This window comes from Patiria miniata, unplaced genomic scaffold, assembly GCF_015706575.1.
Source record: "Patiria miniata isolate m_02_andy unplaced genomic scaffold, ASM1570657v1 HiC_scaffold_17, whole genome shotgun sequence".
In the NCBI taxonomy this organism is placed as follows: Eukaryota; Metazoa; Echinodermata; class Asteroidea; order Valvatida; family Asterinidae; genus Patiria; species Patiria miniata.
The window spans coordinates 10648873-10670821 of record NW_024037055.1 but is presented as its reverse complement, the minus strand read 5'-3'; the positions used below and the strand labels follow the sequence as shown (position 1 = coordinate 10670821).

Below are 21949 nucleotides of genomic sequence, written 5' to 3'. Positions count from 1 at the left end.
TGAGTATCCCGTATCTATAAAGGACGATTTTTGAAACAAGATGGATTGAGCGTATTTTATACATTTTAGGTGAGCATAATATTTCTTAATGATACATGTATACAGAGTATTTTCGAGGTTCTCCTTTTTTTTCCCAAACGGTGGTTTTTCATAATAATAAAGAGTTTTGAAAAGTATTAAATACTACAACAATACATTTTGCACATTTTAGAAAAGATTTAAACGGTGCAGCAAAATACATTAGATTTAGTTGTTTTGGGTTTTTTTTTGGGGGGGGGGACCGCATTGCCGCACTAAATTGCTCCTTTATAGGAGAGTTCACCCCACTCCAACCCCCCAACCCCCCAATGCATTGTGAAGTCATCGCGGTTCGCCCTGTCAGAGTGCGATAATAGTTTGCATATTTTGCCGAGCACGATGAATACATTTACGTCATCGGAACCATTGTATTCGCATAATAAATGTATGCTGGGAATGCGGAACTGTCATTTCCTAGGTATTAGAATGTCGCCGGCATAACAAAAAGTACCAGTACACAAGAGGGGTGCGTATCGTTTAATAAGTTTAGATCCAGATCCCTTGGCATTCTGAGGCTTGGGCCGGCCGGCCGCTATGTCTCATGACCTTGCTCGTGACTGGTGACCGTCGGGATTCGTTCATCTTTTGATGTTTTGGGCGACTCCTGACTTAAACATGCATCGTATCCGGAATATAGGGGTTATGTTATGTCGATTCGGGATTCTCATTTTATTTCCCCCCCCCCCCCCAAATGTTATGATCGAACATCAAATAAGGTTTTGCCCTTCTGTGACCGACGTATAAACACTGTATACTCACAATCATCAAATACCATATACCGTGTTTTTGTTTGGTCTATTTTTTTCGCCCAACATCACCCGTCCGGGCGTAATTCACTCATGACTCGAAGTTTTAAAATGAAAGAAAGACATTTTGATATCTTGATTTAAGTAAATTGGATTTGTAGCGACTGTTTTTTTTTCTTTCTGCCAAGCCGGCTCGGAAGAAAAAGGTTGCGGACGACAATTACTAGTACTACCACATGCCCGGTTTCTTCCCCGTAGAGCGCTGATGCTGAGTAATACACACAAATTGTCGACTCATTGCTTACAAAGCCCCGGGACCCATACGCCCCCGAGTGCGGTCCATAAGGCATGCTTTTCCATCTCCATTATTTCCTAAATTCTACTTGTTAACCATATATATACAAAAAGAACAAGTTTTTAAACACTTTTATGTAAGAAATATAGAGCTCTTTCGTAAGACGTTCAGACGACATTAAAATATTTAACCTTAAATTTCTTCAAAACTTTTAATTAAAATCATACAGTCTGTTCGCCTAAAGTTAATGGCATATCATGACCAAAAATTCAGAAACTACTGCATGAATATTTTGTTTTTAAGTCAAGAGGTTTTTAAGCTCTTGCAACAGAGCTTCAACAAGTCACTCGGGTGTCGGTCGGTCCCCCCAAAAATTGACCAAAAACGAACCTCCTAACTCACACATTAAACTAAGTACCAAATTGCAACAATTCGTGACATTGTTTATGATTTTTTTTAAAAAGGGGCAAGAAAATGTGTGGTAATGTGATAGTCAAGTGGTTTTTTTTGTGTGCTACGAACTTATAGTTAGGGGGTTTCTACACACCTGACTATACATCACCCCTGCCTCTTGCCCTGTGTCAGTTTTATGAATCTCCTGGGCATAGGAGTGAGGATACAGTTGCATTATGAAGGTCAGTATTATTTTGCATTGTGACGAAATGGGAAATCCTTATTTCAATTGACAATCACGACCAAAATGAGTATTTGTATCATTTCATGCAAGACGGCTGTGCAGTCGCACTTGTTTTTATCATCTCGGAGGGTGTCCAATGCAATACATGTGTAAGCCAACATTTCTCGGATTGAAAAAGGGCAGAATTTAACTTACAGCCACTTTTCAAAAATAGGTATCAAATTGATGGTAAATCATTGGTGGTAAGTACTCACAAAGTTTGGACAAATATTTCTGAATTGTACAAACAGTTACCACAACTGAAGTTCCGTCTTTCGAACTATACGTAGGCCTACTTTTAAGTGACGCAAGCTTACCCACCCTACAATCACGAGGATCATGACTAGAAAGCCATTCAGGTGACCATGATTCAGTATAGTTGGATACATGCATTGCATCATTAATTATTTAACTTTTCGTTGTATCAATAAGACCCGTGCCGGCTTGCGCTAGCACCGGCCGGCCCGCGCCAGCGCCACCGCGTGCCGGCACGTGATGTTTAAGTCGGCCTGATTTATTTGTCGGCGTATACCAATTTTCTTTCGTCTATCGTCCTTCGATCTGTCCGTACTCTGGTTAATTATGTTGTTAACGTTTTCGCATCGGGATGTAAAGAAAACAAAACAAAACCACATCTCGGGAACAGGATTGGTGTTCATACTGAGTTTAAATTAATTAATATTGTATTTGGTTTCAAGAAAGTATTTACATGTGAAGTTATACTGCCTAATGCATTAGGCGTAATAAAGAAAAGATTGCTGTTGTGTATGTTTTTAATGTTACACTACAATACAGACAAATCAAAAAGGTGAATTTATTTCTCCATTTTCTCGTTAAAGCCACTAACTAATGGAACTTTAATTTGAAACTAACTTCATCTTCAGTTAAACTGAAGCAAAACCTTATTGGTTCATGATGCAAATATGATTTAATAATTCATTGCATAATTTAGCTACATCTAATTCATAATTTGTTAATTGAGTGGAGAGTTCCGGTTCGTCCAACAGTATTCAATATTGGCATCTATCTATATCTAGCAGCGAGGTACGCGATCGACGAGTTCGCCGTTCTCGAATAATGAAGACAGTCTTACCTTCATCCATTTTATTCCTCCATGCTTCAACTGGGTCTGCTGTGAAAAGTCATGGCAGGCGGGACCCTTAGGCCTTACGTCCGTCGTCAGCGTGATATAATATATTCCGATCGGCGCGCGGCCTGCATTGGCGACATGCACTTTAAGCATGCACCGGCCAGATTCTCCTGGTAACAAACAAGACGACAAAAATAACTTCTAATTTTGGCCCCACCCGTCCTCATATTTGTAAAGACTAAACTGCTTGTTTAAAACTCACGCCTGCTGGCGGGCCCACGCATTGTTTGCGTACCAACGTGTATAATTCCTCATTAGTCATCACGAAACTAGTATAAACAGAAACAAGAAGTAATTTCATCGTGGTTCACAGGCCCGTTCACAGTTGATCGTTTTAATCACGCGTTTTGTATGAGCTCATTGGACCGTAATATTTTTTTTGGAAGTTGCAGTAATTACGCAAATGTGTCATGAAATTTTGAAACCCTCATTCCACCGCCCATATGACTGCAATTGGCACTGATAACCTCGAAATAAGCGTGATAGGGGTTAGTAGAGTACTAGGAAATGCCTGGTCATCGTAACAGATCGTCACGTGTTGAGATCGTTTTTATGAATGAGTGTGATACGCCAGCTGCTTGTGCGACTGTTTCATTTTGCAAAAGGGGTGACATATTTAAAATCAAATGTTCCCAACTTTTCCACAAATAAAAGATATGAACGTCTGATGTTTTTAGTCCTAAATACAACATAAATTATCAAAGAATGTTTTGTTTGAATAATTTTTTGCTTTCTGTTCCTGCTGGCAAATTTATAACTAGGTTAATGGATCCTCATTAAGAATTAGTAAACAATTGTGAACTTACCTTTCGATAAAATGTGTTAGACTGATAGTGGTGACAGTATTAAATACGTAAGAAGAATGGACTATGAAAGGTAGGGTGACCGTTTTAGCCGATTTTCTCCTAACTTTGACAGATTTTGTTAAAAACGAGTTTGACAGAAAATTTGACAGAATGGATTTTCTTGGCAGAATTTCTTGCAGAGTTCTTTAAAAATGGATATTTGTCTTTTATTTGACAGAAAAACATAGCAAATGTGAAAAAAAATTTACATTGAAAAAAAAAAGCTTCTTTTCATAATGGCTCACCGGATTAGCTGTTGTCCCGAGCATAATGGCATATATAATGGGACAGGTTGCTGGTCTAGGACTTCGTCGTGACTCATTCCGGCGTTTTGCCTGAAATTTATGGAATAATTTCATAACATCTTTATGCGACTATAGATTGTTTATAATGTAATTTGAAGCTTTATTAATCTGCATGTAATTTTAAGTATCTATAGTGTATTTCGAGTAATTCTGGGGAATTTGGTAGATTTTTGATAAATCTGACAGATTTGTGAAGTGCATTTAGCAGAATTTGGCCATAACCTCTTACGGTCACCCTGAGCTGATGCGTAGCTGATCCAAGATGGAGGCGATCGTGGAGGAAATAGTTACCATTGAGGATCTTAAGGTATTTATGATTAGCCAGTAATGCAGCTATCAGTTGTTCTTCCCCTTCCCAATTGTCCCTCGCCTCCCCCAAAGCTTTCCCGGGTCTCATGTGTCAAGGTTTGGTCACGTTTTTCAAGCCGTACGGTGCGGATTTTGGTCACACACTGACGGGGAACAGCTCAACCATCATTTACCTACATATGTAGCCCCATGCCAATTACTGGACTACCCGAGTATAGTCGGACTCCCTATTATCGCGGCATCCCTATTAATTATCGCGGCATGGGAAATTGCTCTTTTTGCATTGCCAAAACTCCTCAAAGTGGCGATTTTTATCCAGTTCACCAGTCATCAAGGATTTTCTAGTTCTACTGAGTTGTATAAAAAGGACGATTAAAAAATGTTGTGTCTTTCGGGACTTTTAACGATTTTAATAAATATTAGGCAGTGGATATTTTGCCGGAGACGGCAAACCTTCAGTAAACGTTAGTTTGCCGGATATGCACTAAACTAGACCCGTGAACGTGGCGTTGTATACAACGCCACGTTCTTGTTTCATTTCAAACCTGGCGAAATCGATCCGACATACATAATTCCGTATGGGTGTTGAGTACTCACCTAGAAATCTAAATTTGCCCGTCCGATTGTTTAGGCTGTGTAATTTCGACATAATTTGCCCATCAGTAAAGACCCATACGAACGTGTAGAAATTAGATTTTAACTAGCCCGACTGCGTCTGGCCGTACAGTACTATCGCAAGCTCTGTAGTACGGCCAGACGCTGAATGCTTCCAAAAAGACTGAATTTTTTTGGCCGCTGATGTAGCGATTTTGCTACATCTTTTGATCGAGATTATCTTTTCATCCAGGACAAAAATTTCCACAGTTAAGGTTCTTAGTCGTAGAGCAACTCATACCTTTTCGAAAAAACGTTCTTTGGTCTCAATATTTTCATCCATCTGGCCAAAAGACGACTTTCGGTCATCATCTTCCACAAATATCGTCCCGAAAATGCTCCCCCATGCGATTTCAAAATGGCGGCCGCGCTGTAACTCATGAATATGCATAAACAGTCTGTGACGTATAACCTCGTGTTTTTGGACGTGCGTGCGGCGGCGCCGTACGTACATGTACGTACATGTACATTACTTGTAGACAACAGCCCAGTACGTGCATGCACACGTACGTCCGCGTACGTACGTACGGCCCCGCCGCACGTACGTTCAAAAACACGAGGTCATACGTCACAGACTATTTATGCATATTCATGAGTTACAGCGCGGCCGCCATTTTGAAATCGCATGGGGGAGCATTTTCGGGACGATATTTGTGGAAGATGATGACTGAAAGTCGTCTTTTGGCCAGATGGATGAAAATATTGAGACCAAAGAACGTTTTTTCGAAAAGGTATGAGTTGCTCTACGACTAAGAATCTTAACTGTGGAAATTTTTGTCCTGGATGAAAAGATAATCTCGATCAAAAGATGTAGCAAAATCGCTACATCAGCGGCCAAAAAAATTCAGTCTTTTTGGAAGCATTCAGCGTCTGGCCGTACTACAGAGCTTGCGATAGTACTGTACGGCCAGACGCAGTCGGGCTAGATTTTAACCTGACCCTGACAAATAACCCCGGACGCGTCTGAGTCGCTTGGACAGATTGACGGCTGTTTCATGTCGCAACCCCGAAAAAAAACACCCCGCAGACGATTGGCTGCTCGGCTCATCTCGTGTATGTACAGTACGTGTGTGCACACACACGCGGGCGCACGTGCGACCGCGTGCGGTGCGGTGAGAGAGGAAAGGACTTGAAACTTGTCTAAAACGATATCTGTTTTAGCTGTGACAGTAAACAGCCGTCGACTCATACGAAAATAAAACGCAATGCGCATGCGTCAGTTGGGAGAAAATGGCAGCTAGCAGTAGCGGACGGACTTCATGAACCGGGGCCAGAATTTTCCTCAATTTTCGTCAAATGCAAGTTTTGACGTACAAATAGAATTCAAGACAGCTTCATATGTGAGTACTTATTACATGGGCAAAATAACGTCCAGTGTGTGTAACGGAGGGAGTCAGAGGGACACGTTCGCCAGGTTCCAAAATAGACAACAGCGTGGCGTAGTTTACAAGCCACGTTCACGGGTCTAGCACTAAACATGCGCAGTTACTGTTTTTTTGTACTTAAACATTTTCCGGTGACAAATTTTAGTCTGGCTCCATGCCAATATAATCGTTGTAGTTTATTGTATTTACAAGATGGGAATCAGCATGATCAGACCATTTTATAATGTCGGACTTTATTTCCCTTTAAAAAAAATCCTCCAGAGCCACAATTCTGAAAAAGAAAAAGTAATACTCTGCAATAAAATGTTTGAGACATATTAAAATAATAAAAGAAGAATATTCTTATTTATTTGAGGATGGGAAAAAAACACCTTAAAATGGTGACGAGGATCAGGATTCGAACTCGGGACATCCCACTCACTAGAGCTGTTGCTTAACCACTGCACCGACTGTGCTACACAACTTCGGTGGGAATTTAATACATGTTATAATTCAGCCATATCTTAAAGAGTACAGCGCCCTCTGTTGATATGGATTGCCGCCGGCAAACCTTTAGTAAACGTTAGTTTGCCGGCGTTACCTCCGGCAAAATATCCACTACCTAAATATTAACTTTTTCCAAAACTTGCAAAATTTTCCCTCACCGTGTCTGCTAAAAGGTACCGTTTATATTTAACATTAATCTTTAATTGTGCTCTGTCCATGAAAGTTCCATTGTCTGGTTCCCATTCTTCAGCTGCAAATGTAAAATGAAGTCGAACGACGATATTTGCAGTGCGCAATCGTAACAACTTTTACGGGATTAAAATAAGCACCGCGCGTTAGCGAAAATAAAACGGCACACAGTGTAAAGTGAATGGCGCCCTCAAATGCTGATCAGTAGACTTGCCTCAGGGATTTGCGTTCTCCTTTCAGGGGAAGGGCAGGGTCTTAAGAAATCATCCTGTAGAAATATTATAGTCTTTAATCAACTTGAACATTACAGGGAAAATATCAGACTTTATTCAGAGGATGTTTTGGTCAAACATTAATATGAATAAAAAAGTTGGGATCATTATAAACACCACTTCCCGCATACTGCGATAATAGGGAGTCCACCTACGTTCACACACTCCGCACATGTCTATTTTCACAGGCATCGTACACGGAATAAACCATACCACCGTCGGATTTTTTTTATATTAATTTAAAAAGGAAGAGTTATACAACCTAAGAGACAGGACAATTCAGGAAGGTCAATGGGCAATCTCTCTTCCAAACGAGAAACGTGATAAGTACCACGATAATAGGGCAACCCATCCTACCTCCGTAAATAAAGGCCACACTTCCACCATGTACAAAACCGTGTCGAACTTTGTCAAATTTTGATTTTCACATTTAGGCTTAGTTTGTAATTTATTTTTGCCTTATAGAAGCATACTCACCCTCTTTATAGGCTAATCAGAAAGTGCTGCCATTTTCAGATGTCTATATTTCGTGAAATTTCATGTTGAAATTTTGATACGCAAACGAATCAGGAAATTTCGCGAAGTGTACAGTGTCATCCAAACAAGATGGCGCCAATACTAAACCGACAAACTCGTCATAGGTTTCGCGCTGGAAAACAACTTTTTAACTAAGTTAAACTTTAGTTGATATGCAGAAGATTTTTTTAATGTTCAAAAGCATATATAATTTGTTGATGCTTGTTGACGACCGTTGATGCTTGTTGACGCTTGTTGACGCATTTTAGTAGAACCCCAATGGGGTCCAAAAGGTAAGGATTACCATTTTCCTAGTTCTGGATAGCAAACATCATTCAGGCTGCTTTCGGCTCAACTAATCCAGGAATTCAAGTGACATTGGTACCTTGAGTGATGCAGGTACCACAAAATAATTTTCAAAATTTAAGCTCTTTTTATTTTGATTTTACGACGTCAAAAGTACTGATGTCACTTTTCCTAGTTCTGGATCGGTTCAATCAGTTCCAAAGTGATCAAAAACTGTTTGCGCGAAAAAAAAAAAATCATGCAAGAAAATCAATTTTGTTCAGCCAGAACCAATCGAATCAAGCATATTTTTTGATAAAGTATTATTTCATTTTCCAAAAAAAGTTCATTAAAGAGAATTCCAGCAAATTTTAAATAGAGAAAAAATGTGAATGATTTTGAAACTGTCTGCAGCGCAACGGCTTGAACTCGCGCACGGACCAAAAATATTTGACCCAGCACTGAGCACAGAATACGTCACACAAAATCGATTAACGCACGTGTAGTTGGGTTGTAAGTGCATGCGCTATCCGGAACTAGGCAAAAGCATACGGTCATTTGTTGGTGAATTTTCAAAAATAAGAGACTCTACAACTTATTTTGATTCAACAAGCATTCGATGGAAGAGTTTATACGACTGTAGTGTATGAACAAAATATTCTAAATCTAAAAGATTTTTGTGTATCAAGAAGCTTACATTTTTCTTTTCAAAGTGCACTTCGTCAGAAAAAAAAATGATTGGAGACTAATCCAAAAGAGGTAGGTTTTTATTTGAAGTTATCCGGAACTAGGAAAAATCTGAAACTAGGTAAAACATTTTGGACTAGAGCACATTTTGGACGCAGACGTCGTGCAGAATTATGCGCCGTTTACTGTTTACTGATGGATCTTTTCATCCCTTTTTTTGTCAAATGTAAAAACAGTCCATCAAAACTGACAACCTGTAACGATACCACACAGCGTATTCAGCACGCCAAAATGACGTACATAATGCACTGTTGCGCGATGCAAAGCATGCAATCCCCCTCCATCCCAAATGGTCGAGCAGAATGTAGAGTTGACCTGCTGAGGGTACGCGAAGATCAGCGCACATGCAACGTATGTAAACACACACTTGAACATAATCGTGCATTTGTCGGATAGGAGACGCGAGGCTGGTGAGTAAAAACCTCAAATTTTACCCTAAAAGTTGTCCCATGATCCAAATGTAAATGGCCCCAAACCCATTTCAGAGTTATGGATCATGTGTTAAAACTTTTGGGTGGATTTGTGTGCAGAAATTGGAATTCCAGACAAAGGAATTTCGTCTATCACGGTGCATGTCTAAAATCCATAGCGTGCCGACCCCCAAAAAGCAGCCCCCTAGAAGGCTGACGGGCAGCCTTCTAATTCTAGAAGTACCTGGAGGGCAAAAGATGAGAAATCAAAGAATACAACCATATACAGTGGTTTGTAAAAAAAAGGGCCAAAAAAGGGTGTGCCAGAGTTTGGAATAAACTCCTCAGTAGGCTGGAAAACCAGACGTGTGGCCTAACGTACAGCGCAGCAATATGGAGGACACACAAGTGGGGCTAAGCTTGGATGACGTCTTCATTGCATTGCATTATGACTGACGTCCAGGGTATGAATTCTGCTACCATAGCGAAAAGAAATCTAAAACAATTTTTAAAAACATTTTTTCCTGATGGAGGAAGCTGAAATTCCATTTACATATTCCTTGTGTGCAGAATTGTGCATACGCTGGGTTCAGAAAAGGCAAATATGTCTGCGGGCGGCGTGTGTCCCGATAATAAACTGCAAGTTCTACGCTTTCGTTGAAAACATTTTCAGTATACTAACTCCCTGCGTGAGGATGTACATGAGCCGTTTGCTGCCGTGGCGGCAGTGTGCTGGGTGTGCATGCACGTGCGCGTGTAATCTTCACACAGGGAGTTCGTACTGAAAACCTTTTCAACGAAAGCGTGGAAATGCGGTTTATTTTCGGTAAACACGCCGCCCGCGGACATTTTGCCTTTTCTAAACCCAGCGTATGCACAATTCTGGACACAAGGAATATGTAAGAAATTTCAGCTTCCTCCGTCAGGTAAAAATATGCAAAAAATGTGTTATTATGTTTTTCGCTATGGCAGGAGAGATTCATACCCTGGACTCATTGTGTGTACACAACGGAGTCCAACCTGGCCTAGTCAACTCATGAACTCGGAGTTGTACTCGTAGTCATATGCGAGCCTAGCTGGTGTTACCTTAGACCAGTGAATGTGGCTTGTAAACTACGCCATGGTCTTGTAGCATTTTAAACCTAGCGAAATCGTCCTTTCATGATACAAACTGAAAATTATTTTACCATGTGATAAGTTCTCACATAGAAGCTTTCTTGAAGTCTGCTTTTACGGCAATTCTTGCATTTGAACAAAATTTGATGTAAAATCTGGCCCAAGAATTGGCCTGCAACCTCCTCCTGATTCATGTGAATTACTGGACTCACACCAAACTCGTTCCTAGTGCTTACTTTGTTTCCAAACTCATTTTCAATAGGAAGCCAGGAGTGGAGACGACGTTGGACTTTTCCCAACTGACGCATGGGCACTGTTATACCATCTTGTTTCGTATGATTCGACGGCTGTTTTCTGTCGCAGCTAAAATAGACATCGATTTAGACAAGTTTCCAGTCCTTTCCTATCTCACCGCATGGCACGCAGGCCCACTGCTCGCCGCGACGCGAAAATAAGAGGAAATCTGATTTTTATTTTTCTGAACAAATAACAAGGATCTACTTCATAAAAACAAGCAATTCCTAAGCAAAAAGTGCAAAGCAAATTCACACCCTACTTTTGAACATTTAGTTCTTGTACTTAAATTTATTCAATAAATAAAATAAGTAATAACACAAACGGGTGGATCTGGCTTTCAATAAATTGAATTCATCAGATAAGAATGTTCTTGTTTTTTTCACTATATCCCACTTTTATTATAATTAAGTTAAAAAATGCAGTCATTACACTTTTTACCTCTTTTGTCATTTATTGGCAAAATTGAAAAAAAAGAAAGTTGGTCTTCATGCTCTAGCTTACACCTGCTACTAAAATCAGAAACAAATAAATAAAAATGCCGGGCATGGAAAAGATCCTTGGTGATCTTGTTGGTGAACTGGGATATCAATTACAATGTAAGTTCACCACAAAGACAATCCATTGGTCTTCTTATGGACAAATAGGATGTTGAAGCTGTCCTCCCCACAGGATCTAGGATGCGACATGAAACAGGCGTCAATCTGTGCAAGCGACAACCATAATCATATGCGTCACAAAAAGCAGACGGGTAGCTCGAAGGGCTCCAATAATTAGGCACGCAAGTGACCCTGGGCACTTGTCCAGTTAAGTTAAAATCTAATTTCTACACGTTCGTATGGGTCTTCATTTTTGGCAAATTTCTTCGAAATGACCCGTCCTGAACACGCATGAAGGCAAATATAGATTTCTAGGTAAGTACACGACCTGCATACGAAATTATGTACGGCGGATCGATTTCGCTAGGTTTGAAATGATAAAAGAGCGTGGCATTGTATACAATGCCACGTTCATGTGTCTGGAGTTACTTTAGCCCTATATTTCATCATTGGGTTGTCATATTTAAAATATAGGGCTGAGGTAACTCCAGCTAACGCGAGCCGGGGCGCCGGGGGTCAGACAACTCGACCATTGAGACAACTCTACTCAAGACAGCTCGACCGTTGAGACAACGGACCGTTGGGACAACTGGACCGTATGGGCGTTAACTGGAAAGACAAGTCGCCCGTTGAGACAAGTCTACTCACAATTTTTTTGGGGAATAGTACTAAGTACTAGGCCCTAGCCTAGCTGGAGTTACCTCAGCCCTATATTTTATCATTGGGTTGTCATATAGGGCTGGAGGAAATTGTTAACTTGGACTAGCAGGTACAAAAATGAATTCGAAAATGTGCCATTTTGTCCCCGTAACAAACTAATTTCCATCTGAGACTCGCCCAAACCTTGCCCGGCATAATCATTACACAGGCTCTAGAAATAAGTAACGATCCACGATGAAGATTCAGCCTACAATTGCAGTGAAAAAAGGAGGCATTACCGACAGCTGATCAAGTGCAGCCATGATGAGCTCCGCGCATAGATTTGTGCACAAACAACATTCTTGTACAAAGGAATGGCAATGCGCTGTCTATTACCAAGCACACACAGCGAACGCACCAGTAACACTTGCCAACTGCACGGTGCAGCGCAGCATGGCGCTGAAGCGCACACCCGACGACTGTTTGTCGGCCAACTTCGGCTGCCGTTCTACCTAAGCCGTGATGCGAGTAAAGCCTCATAGTTACAGTCATGTGGTTGCTAGGGCAAAGCATCGGGTGTTGTTAGGCAAAGCTAATTCGATTACGTACTTGGACACTATAATAGAGCAGTGAAATCCATGCACCTCAAAAAACATGGCCTTTTGAACGTTGTGTTTCTCAGAAAACATGCTCAATATGATTGAAATGTTAAATTATAACGGAAGACGACATTCTAAACTTCATGTCAGTGAAAAAAAATCTTGGTCATTGATGCCAAAACCCTAACCGCCCTGAATCCTCCAAAATCCTTTTTGCAAATTGGAGGAATTTGCAGGATTGAGGTTACATGGCAAAAGTGCGTTGCTGATTTCGGAGTACGCACTGTGTCAAGGTCTTGGGCCAGACCTTGTGTTGTTTATGCTCATTCGTGCATAAATTTAGTCCTTGATTATACTTGACAACCTCCGTACTGCTCCAGGATGTCACTGCCTCTGCCTCCGCCTATTGACAGTCATAGCCAGAGGATTTTGCAGGATTGAGGCATATGCTATTTTTCCATGGGGCCAATTGAAGGATTTTGCAGGATTGAGGCTACATCCTAACTAAATGGCATAGGGAGTTAGGGTTAGTACTAGTTACTGGTAAAGCTGACCTTCTTCAAGTCTGGAAGAAATCGTTCGAAAACCCCCAATGCATGTATTAACCTCAATTTCTAGGAATCTCTCCAAGTTGTTATTTCATGAGTAGTTCAACACTTAGGCCTATATCATCTAAGAATATTCCGAATTTCAGCTTAATCTGTTGTTGCAAACGCTAGTGTTCCAACTAGAACTATCTCCATGGAAAATTTTGATGAGGATGTTCCACCGACACAACCGACGTGCATTGTTCAGCAAAGCGCCCTAGGTGCTAGGGTTGACCGAGTATGATAGATTAGCATATTCATTAGCGTCACTCGGCGTGTTTTGGCGTGGGTCTCGGTATCGACCAATGGAAGCTGGCAAAAAGGGTGATATTTATCAATAAATAACTAGTGAAGGAGGCTTTTGGGTCATTCCGTGTCAATTCAACATGATTTTGGACCCGACCCTCACAGATTGAAGCGATATTTGGTGTGATGATTGGGCTATATGAGAAACCCCCGAAACTGCATTTTTGCTGCCTTCTTGAATTCAAGAAAATTTGACTTGTGCATGGCTCCTGGCTACTGTTTCCCGGCCCCCTAAAAATATTGGGAGTCAGAAGAACATTGGGAACAGGGAACCAGACTAGCTCCTGGCTAGCATCAGATGGACCAATCACAGGGCGCTTTGATTGGTTGCTGTGGAGATGCTCAATCGAGACGCCATGTGATAGGCCCGCTGATTGTGATTTTCCCGGATTGTGATTGGCCCGGACAAACTCTTACGCAGACCAACTCGTTTGCAAGCCAACTCGTATGCGAGCCTACTCGTAAGCGGACCAAAATAAGCCAATTTAAATAAATTGAACATGGAATTTTGGAATTTCAAAAGATAACATAATCCGTTCTTTACCAGATAGATATACTTTGAATTAATGATAATGATGAAAAACAACAAATAGAAAAACAGACGGCCCTTTGGGGCCAAATGGCCACAAATTTTCCAAGAAATATAAAACCAATTCCCTCCTTTTAATGAATTCCAAAATTCCATGTTCAATTTATTTTAAATGGCTTATTTTGGCCCGTGTACGAGTTGGCCCACGTAGGAGTTGGCTCGCGTATGTGTTGACTGTGTACGAGTTGATTCGCGTACGAGTTGGTCTGCGTACGAGTTGCCCTGCAAACAAGTTGGTCTGCGTACGAGTTGTCCTGCAAACGAGTTGGCTCGCGTGCGAGTTGACCTGTATTCCAATGACAAACGACAAAACGTTTTCAAGATGGAATGAGCTACCCCTAGAACTATGGGGTTCGGCGTAGTGAATCCCCATAGACGAATCACCAACGCGTCAGTGATGTAGGTCTCGAGGTAGGTGGTCTCGGTATCGAGACTGGTTTCGAGACCAATTTTCGTAGGTCTTGATAATTTCAGACTCAAAGGACTCGGTCTCGGCCTCGATCTTGGATCAAACGTCTTGAGATCTTGTGGGGTCTACGAGACCTTATTGTTCAGTTGGGGAAAAACCACCCCAAAAAAAGCAAATTAATTTATATGATCTGCCATAGCTGACTTATTTTCGAAAGTTTTGATAGACGTGGTATCGATTCAGAGGAACGAAATCAAATAGTCTGGTACACACATGTCGCGTTCTGCTGCACAAATGTAGACACGACAGACTAGGACTAGGAAGCCAAAACTCTTTCATTTTGATATGGATATCAACTTTACCAAAGTATGAAAAACGCCATAAATATCATTGTTCAGATAATGTGTATTTTCATGGTGTTTTAATTTTTAATGCCTGTGGAAAGCGGCCTAAACTAAAAAAGTGGGCAGCGTTAGGGGCCACGCTACAGAAAGGGAACATCAACAATATGTGACAGCTTCTCTTTAATTGCAGAAATTTGAGCAGATTTACAATTGTGAGTTGGCCCGAGGCAAGGTGAGCGGCCGCTCCAAGTTCAACTATGCCTGGTGCTTGATCAGGAGCCGCTACACCAATGACCTGAGGAAGGGGGTGTACTTGCTGGAGGAGCTTCTACGAGAAGGTAACCCTCAGGTGCAGCGGGATTGCCTGTTCTACCTGGGTGTCGGCTATTACAGGTTAAAGGTCAGTCACAAGCTTTGTCTTCAATATCAAAACTTTTGACATCAATAAATGGGTGTTTGTGTAGTTGCAGGCTCTGTTTCTGTTGAAGAGAACGAAATTCTCCTTTAGGTTATAGACTCAATAAAACTAGTTTGAGATGTTTAAAACCAACAGAAATAATGTTGATAAAGGGTAGAGTTTTGACTTACAATGTATGAGGAAACTGTTTGGGTAAAACGATGAAAACAACACGCAGTATGCAGATGGTGATCAATGTGAATATGAAAGAGTGTGGATTTGCATAGTATCAACTTAAAAATGAGTAAGAAAATGGCATGTTTCTACTGAAAGGTACTGTTCAAAATTAGAATTCAATGAAAACAGCTGAAAGTTGCAGAATTCATTTTAGAATGATGACCTATACAGACTAAAATGAAAGATGGGTCTAATTACACAATCACCAATAAATGGATAAAACCTGATTCATATAATTTCCTTTATTTTAAGTATTGTGGAAATAAAAAAAAACATTCTAATGAGTGCAAGGCACATACATAGTCTAAAGGGCAAAATTGCTTTGCAAAAAGCACATTTTTAATAAAAGCAAGCATCTTATTACTCGGGAAAGAAATACAACTGCTCTATATTGTGCCTCAAACTTCTCTCCCTCATTCAATATGTAATCAACAATATTAAAAGGTATCACAAAGATTTGTGTTACAGAGTGCTTGTTATGTGGCGATAACATGGGTTGTAAAGTAGAGTAATATATTCACACTGCACATGATCACAAGCTGCACATGCGCAACTCAACTGTGTCACTTGGGACAAAATCAATTTTTTTTAACGTCGGGTACATTGTATACTTTTCCATTGTTTCAAAGTTGCAAATAACAAGTGACTCTTTCATTGTCTTCTTTTTAATAATACAAAGGTTTTTTTAGCGGTCCAACCATGCTCTGAAACAAGTGCAAACAAATTGGAAAAAGCTTTCTCTTTGATGTATTTTTTTTTTTACATATTTTCAATTTTCCATTTTACACTATCAATTTTTTAAAAGGACAACACTGTCAATGTCACATTGACAAAACATTGTCAAGAATATCAAAATTTGGATGGAATGTATGGAGCCCTTCAAGTTTTGAACTGTCCCTGTTCTGTATTTGGAACACTTCCTTTTCAAATGACATATTCCTGGTGATAACCGGCAGTGTTTCCAGTGTGTTCAAGTTGCAATAGTCTATCCCTGAGTTATATGCAGAGGGCATAAGGCTAAGACTCGAGTGCAGATAAACGTGCAGCAACAAAATCTAGCTACAATTTGATCGTCCTTTTGCCAACAAATTTCTTCCAAATGTCCAGAAGGAAAAGATGAGGTCCTGAGAATTTTATCAGATCTAAGACTAGACTTGTCAATGTCCAACTTTTTCAAAAAAATGAGCCATGAAGTAGTTTGGTGGCATGACTGTGGAAGAAATACAGAGAAGTAGTAACTAGATTCTAGATTTTAGATTTTTTGGCCGTGTTTAAAAGCAAATCAACCAATCCAACACTTCTGTCATACTTCATTTAAGATCGGCCACATTAATGTGGTTGTCTAATTTTGAAGATTATATACATTTGAAACAATCTACAACATCCAAAACTAAATACATGTGAGGTGAGATTGGGCCATAAAAAAATCAAAAGTTAAAGATCTGCTAAAACTTGATAAAGTGTAAAATTGCGTCAGTGAGGGCAGCAAACAGAAAAGGCAAGTTTGCTTAGGTCATGGTGTGGCACTCCCACAACAATCAAAGCTGCTAGGCCTGCATTGGTTTTCCACAGCATTAAATAAACATGATGTGTGGACGCTTCTTTTGTTGATGAATTCTCAAGCTTCCCAACATTTTCTTCATTCAGCAAGTGGGAAGATCTTTGTAAAACTGATATCTCCTCCTTATACGATAGGCCTTAATTGCTTCAATTCATGAACGAAGCGTAAATGTGCGAAATGCATGGGCTTGTAGCAGATGCTCCTTTTGTTTTCATTCTGGTTTTAAGTAGAGCTTTTTAACTTTTATTGTTCACAGCTTAACTCCCCTTATTTAATTTTAAATGCAGCGTATTGTTTCAATAAAAAAATAATCCTCAAAATAAGTCAAAGTTTGCCACATTACTGTGACAGATCTTTAACTAATGAAGTTTGACAGAAGTGTTACTGTGTTGGATTGGTTGATTTGCTTTTAAAATATAATGGCCAAACAAATCTAAAATCTAGTCACTACTTCTCTGTATTTCTTCTACAGTCATGCCACCAAACTACTTCATGGCTCATTTTTTGAAAAAGTTGGACATTGGCAAGTCTAGTCTTAGATCTGGTCAAATTCCCCAAATTGATCCAGGTTGGATCAATAGACTGTTCTTGATAGCATTTCGGCAGGTTTCACACTTCACTGTTATTGGCTTATTTTGGATTCAGTGGAGTGCCTAGAGAAACCTAAGTCAAGCTTTTGTTTGTAGCTGTGCTGTAGTCAAGTCCATCACATGTCATCCAGTCTTAAGTCAAGTCACAAGCTATTCATATGAATTGTGACCAGACCAGACTCATGACCAGACTTGTGAATTAACTTACGACTGGACTTGTGATGGACTCAACTACCACACTGTTTCTTATTTGTAACTGACAATTATACATTTGGCTTTGTGGTCACCATCAATATTACATGTAAACCTCTACTCTTGTGCATTATTTCAGTGTAATAAGTTGTTTTTCAATTGTCTGTTAATATCCAGGACTACACAAAAGCTTTGAAGTATGTACAAGGCATTCAGCAAATTGAGCCCAACAACACCCAAGCCAAAGACTTGGAACAACTCATCGGCAAAAAGATGAAACGAGGTATGTCAGCGGGTCATTCCGAGTCAATTCAACATGATTTTGGACCCTACCCCCATAGTTACGCCACTATCTAGAGCTACATGTACATGTAGCAAAAAAAATTTCAGGACATGCTATCTTTAAAAAAAATCATAACTTAAAAACTTTAAGAGCACCCATCCCAATTTTTTTTAAAAGATTGTTGCTGACATCATAGACTAACATTTAAAAAAAAGTACGAAATTTGAAGCATATTGATTTTTGTAATTCAAGGTCAAAGGTCATTTCTTTACGCATTTCCTCTGCGCTTCATGCTACGATGTTGGTTATATTTTTTATGAAATGGAGGCCATTAAAAGAGCTTTAATATGATGTACAACTTGGCTTTGTAGGCGCTATAGTTTTTGAGATACAAATATTTAAAGTTCGGAGGTCATGCTAAGTAGTAAGTAGTCAAAAGTTCCTTGACCCGTATCTCAAAAACTAACGAGCCAATTTACAAAAACTTTCAGTTCTTGGGGTTTCTCATATAGGCCCATCATCACACCAAATATCGTTTCAATCAGTGAGGGTCGGGTCCAAAATCGTGTTGAATTGACACGGCATGACGCCATAGGCTCAGCCAGAGAGCTATGTTGACTTTTAACAATAGGTAGTCCCTAGGGGGTGTGCAAAATCAGCACCAGCCACTTTGAAACTGTATGTGAGCAAAACCAGCGTGTGCAATGCACATGTTTTACCTGTAGTTGCCATAGAGGAATGCAACATACAGTGGCAAAGCATGGTACACTTCAATCTCATCAAACATTGTTTTCTCATTGTTGTTGCAGACGGCTTAATGGGGATGGCAATAGTAGGCGGTGCGGTTCTAGCAGTGGGCGGACTGGTTGGAGCAGGAATAGCTCTCTCCAAAAAGTAGAATGTTGGGACTGTGCAACTCTATATCCAGCGACCATTTGAGTACTACTGCATACCCGTCAATGAAATGAGAGAGGGCGCTATTTAGTTGTCACCCATCACAGCAGCAGTGCCTGGTTCTGCATTCCCTGTGGTACAGTTATGTGACTACAGAGAATATTGCTGCATGGTGATGGGCAACAGAGGGCATGACTTTTGAGGTGGACATAAAAGAGTGTGTTAATTATTCCTTCATTCCATTCATTACTGATATCCTGAAAATAGGTGTCGATGCTGAATGCTATAAGTGCATTTTTTGAACTACAGAGGGCGCTGTTTATGATAAGCAGGCAACGTCAATGGCTAGAACCAAGTTCCAAATCAGTTGACAGTGGAAAGTCAAAGGGACAACTAAGCCCAGAAGAGCAAGAGGAATACAGTCATTGCTGGTGTTAAATCAGAATGGTGAGGAAATTGATGAAATCTAAACAGAGACAGTAAATACAAATCCTAGCCCTCCACGATTCTTCAAAATCCAGTGGCAGTGGAGGATTTTGCAGGATGTAGGTTGCTAGAAAAATGAACTAGATGTACCGACATTTACTTCTCATTTTATTTTCCCCAAAACTCTCCTAGGGTAACGTTAACTCACAACTGGTATCCACAGACTGCACAATTATCTTCGCTAATACTTCTGCGTTATTACAAACAGCTTTGCCTGTTTTTGTCAATGAGTGAAATTTTAAAGCATATTACAGCAAAATGTGACAAATCTGAGTATATGGAACAGACCCCAACTTTACAGTTGTCAAAGATGAACTTGGTTAAAAAACACATAATGTTCCCACAAGATAATGCTTCCAATCTACACGCACTGTAAGTGGTATCGTCGTTGAACAATTTTTGTGCATATTCTATATCCTAATGTACATGTGGTAATTAAATCAATACAAGTGTACATTGTGTATATATATATATTTTGCTTCCTTATTGGGAGTATTTAATATGAAAAATACAGCAGAGATGAGGTTGCAGATGTCATACATTTCAGACTGCCCTGGGTATCTCAAGTGTGGGGACCTTAGGCTGGTATAACATATCACAGAATATTTCAGATGGTCAGAATTCAATAGTCTACTTTTCTTTTCTTTTTTAATGTCAAATTGGCGGTCATTTTGTGAAAAAGTAAAATGCATGTAGGTGCAACAAAGATGTATTTTTATTAGGGCTGTCCAAATTCGAATAATTGGGTATTTGATTATTGGGAACTGTTAATTATTCAAAACTCTGATCAAGTTTTACACACACCAGCTGCAAGTGTGTGCCGCGCCGGTGAAAGGTTGCATGCAAAGCGCCGGTTCAAATTTGCATGCGGCGATCCACATTATGGACTGCTGGAGTGATTTGCAATAAGTGTTTTATAAGAGTCAAGGGCTTGAACCTGCTGAAAGGATGGGAGCAACGAACCACCATCGACAACAAAAGTGGCATCTGACAATTAAGGGCCACAACATTGCGATTAAAAGAACATCACATGCGTAGTTTTTTCTTCTTTTTTTCTCAAATATTCAACCCTATTCGAATATTCAGTTATGATAGAATATTAGTTATGTATATGCGGGACAGCCCTAATTTTTTTATAACATGTCATACAAAAAACGCTTACAATTGAAAGTCCACTCTGGCTTGTAAATACTGAAGCTGTATATTCGTATGAAGTGAATATGTCATTTTTCAAATTAAAAGTTGATGCTATTTGAAGCAGTCATTTCTCAGCTCTTATTTCCCAGTCGCATGCCTGTGATGTGTGATGCAGCAAAAGATGTCTTTTTTTATAATCAAGTTGGTTATCAGGGAATATCGGCACTAAATGATGTCCTTAATATTTTTAAAGTAGTTGAGAATCCCACTCATCCTGTATGCCGGACTAGTTATAATCTGGTCATGTGTAGTTTGTTCTTCCACCTCTGTGACAAGGGTTCAATTGCTACCTATGCAGATATGGCAGGAATGGGCTGTTCAGTCCTTTTCTGATTCTTTGGTTCATCAGAATATATTCATGTAGAGGTTTGCCTCCAAACTCTAAAACAGATTTTTCTTCGTCACCTTGGAGGAATCTTAAGTAAAATACTGCCATGAAACTGGCCAGGTGACGGTTAAACATCTAGATATCTGACCTTTTAAAAGTTTTTCGAATAATTATTATAATTTGTTGATACTAAAAAAACATTTTGGTCATTATTTCTACCTTTTAAATACACGTATGTTTTGTTAGGAAATAGGTTTGGTTTGACATAAGGCAAGATTTTCATGCCATTATAAACTTACAGACTGCAGCATATAAAAATGCACACATGTATTTATTTGGGCTTGGAATACTGGTTTTTGGACATATTGTTTCAAAATCTGGTTTTTCCTCTTTGTGTGTGTTTTTTTTTTGCAGAAAGCAAGTTGTGAATTCCATGTACCTATATTTATTATATACATTAAATTGTTCATACATGTATGTTTAGTTCATATTATCTCCAATTAAACATATGATCTCTTATTATACGGTGACCTTTCTCATAAGACCCCATCTTAGAAATCAAAGTGGGGCAAATAATGCAAACAGAAATGACTAGTGCAGACTCATATAATTTGTGAAGTACTGCTACTCACAGGTCACAATGTCAAAATAAACTAGACTTTGTAGGAACAACTACATGAACATGGTGTTGGGCTATCATGTTCAGTTTGATGGCAAGAAATTTTTAGTATCACAGGCACATCAAAAAAAGTGCCCAATTTTAAAAGGTAGCCTATTTGGGCGCTTTTGCCAGCCCAAATTTGAGTCTCATATGATGTCATCAAAAGTAAAAAATGTGTTTCTGTTAAGAAGTTGTCATATAAACATGTACAAAACACTACTAAGAATACATTGGTCCATCAATCAGCCCCTACATGTGGCTCAGTAGTAAATATAAAACAGTCGTAAAACCAG

The 21949-nt window shown here is 39.7% G+C and overlaps 1 protein-coding gene across 1 annotated transcript; it reads left to right on the top strand.

The window, feature by feature from the left end:
• Positions 1–4304: 4304 nt before the first annotated feature.
• Positions 4305–21672, top strand: LOC119723806 (mitochondrial fission 1 protein-like). The gene is made up of 4 exons (XM_038194677.1): positions 4305–4402; positions 15021–15230; positions 17985–18090; positions 18900–21672. The coding sequence occupies exons 1-4, from the start codon at positions 4358–4360 to the stop codon at positions 18986–18988; spliced, it is 450 nt and encodes a 149-aa protein (XP_038050605.1). The 5' UTR covers positions 4305–4357; the 3' UTR covers positions 18989–21672.
• The last annotated feature ends 277 nt before the right edge of the window (positions 21673–21949 follow it).

Coding starts and splice junctions, on each gene's coding strand:
- LOC119723806 (XM_038194677.1), top strand. CDS start 4,358: ATGGAGGCGATCGTGGAGGAAATAGTTACCATTGAGGATCTTAAG. Junction 4,403..15,020: donor TTACCATTGAGGATCTTAAG/GTATTTATGATT, acceptor CTTTAATTGCAG/AAATTTGAGCAGATTTACAA. Junction 18,091..18,899: donor CGGCAAAAAGATGAAACGAG/GTATGTCAGCGG, acceptor TTGTTGTTGCAG/ACGGCTTAATGGGGATGGCA.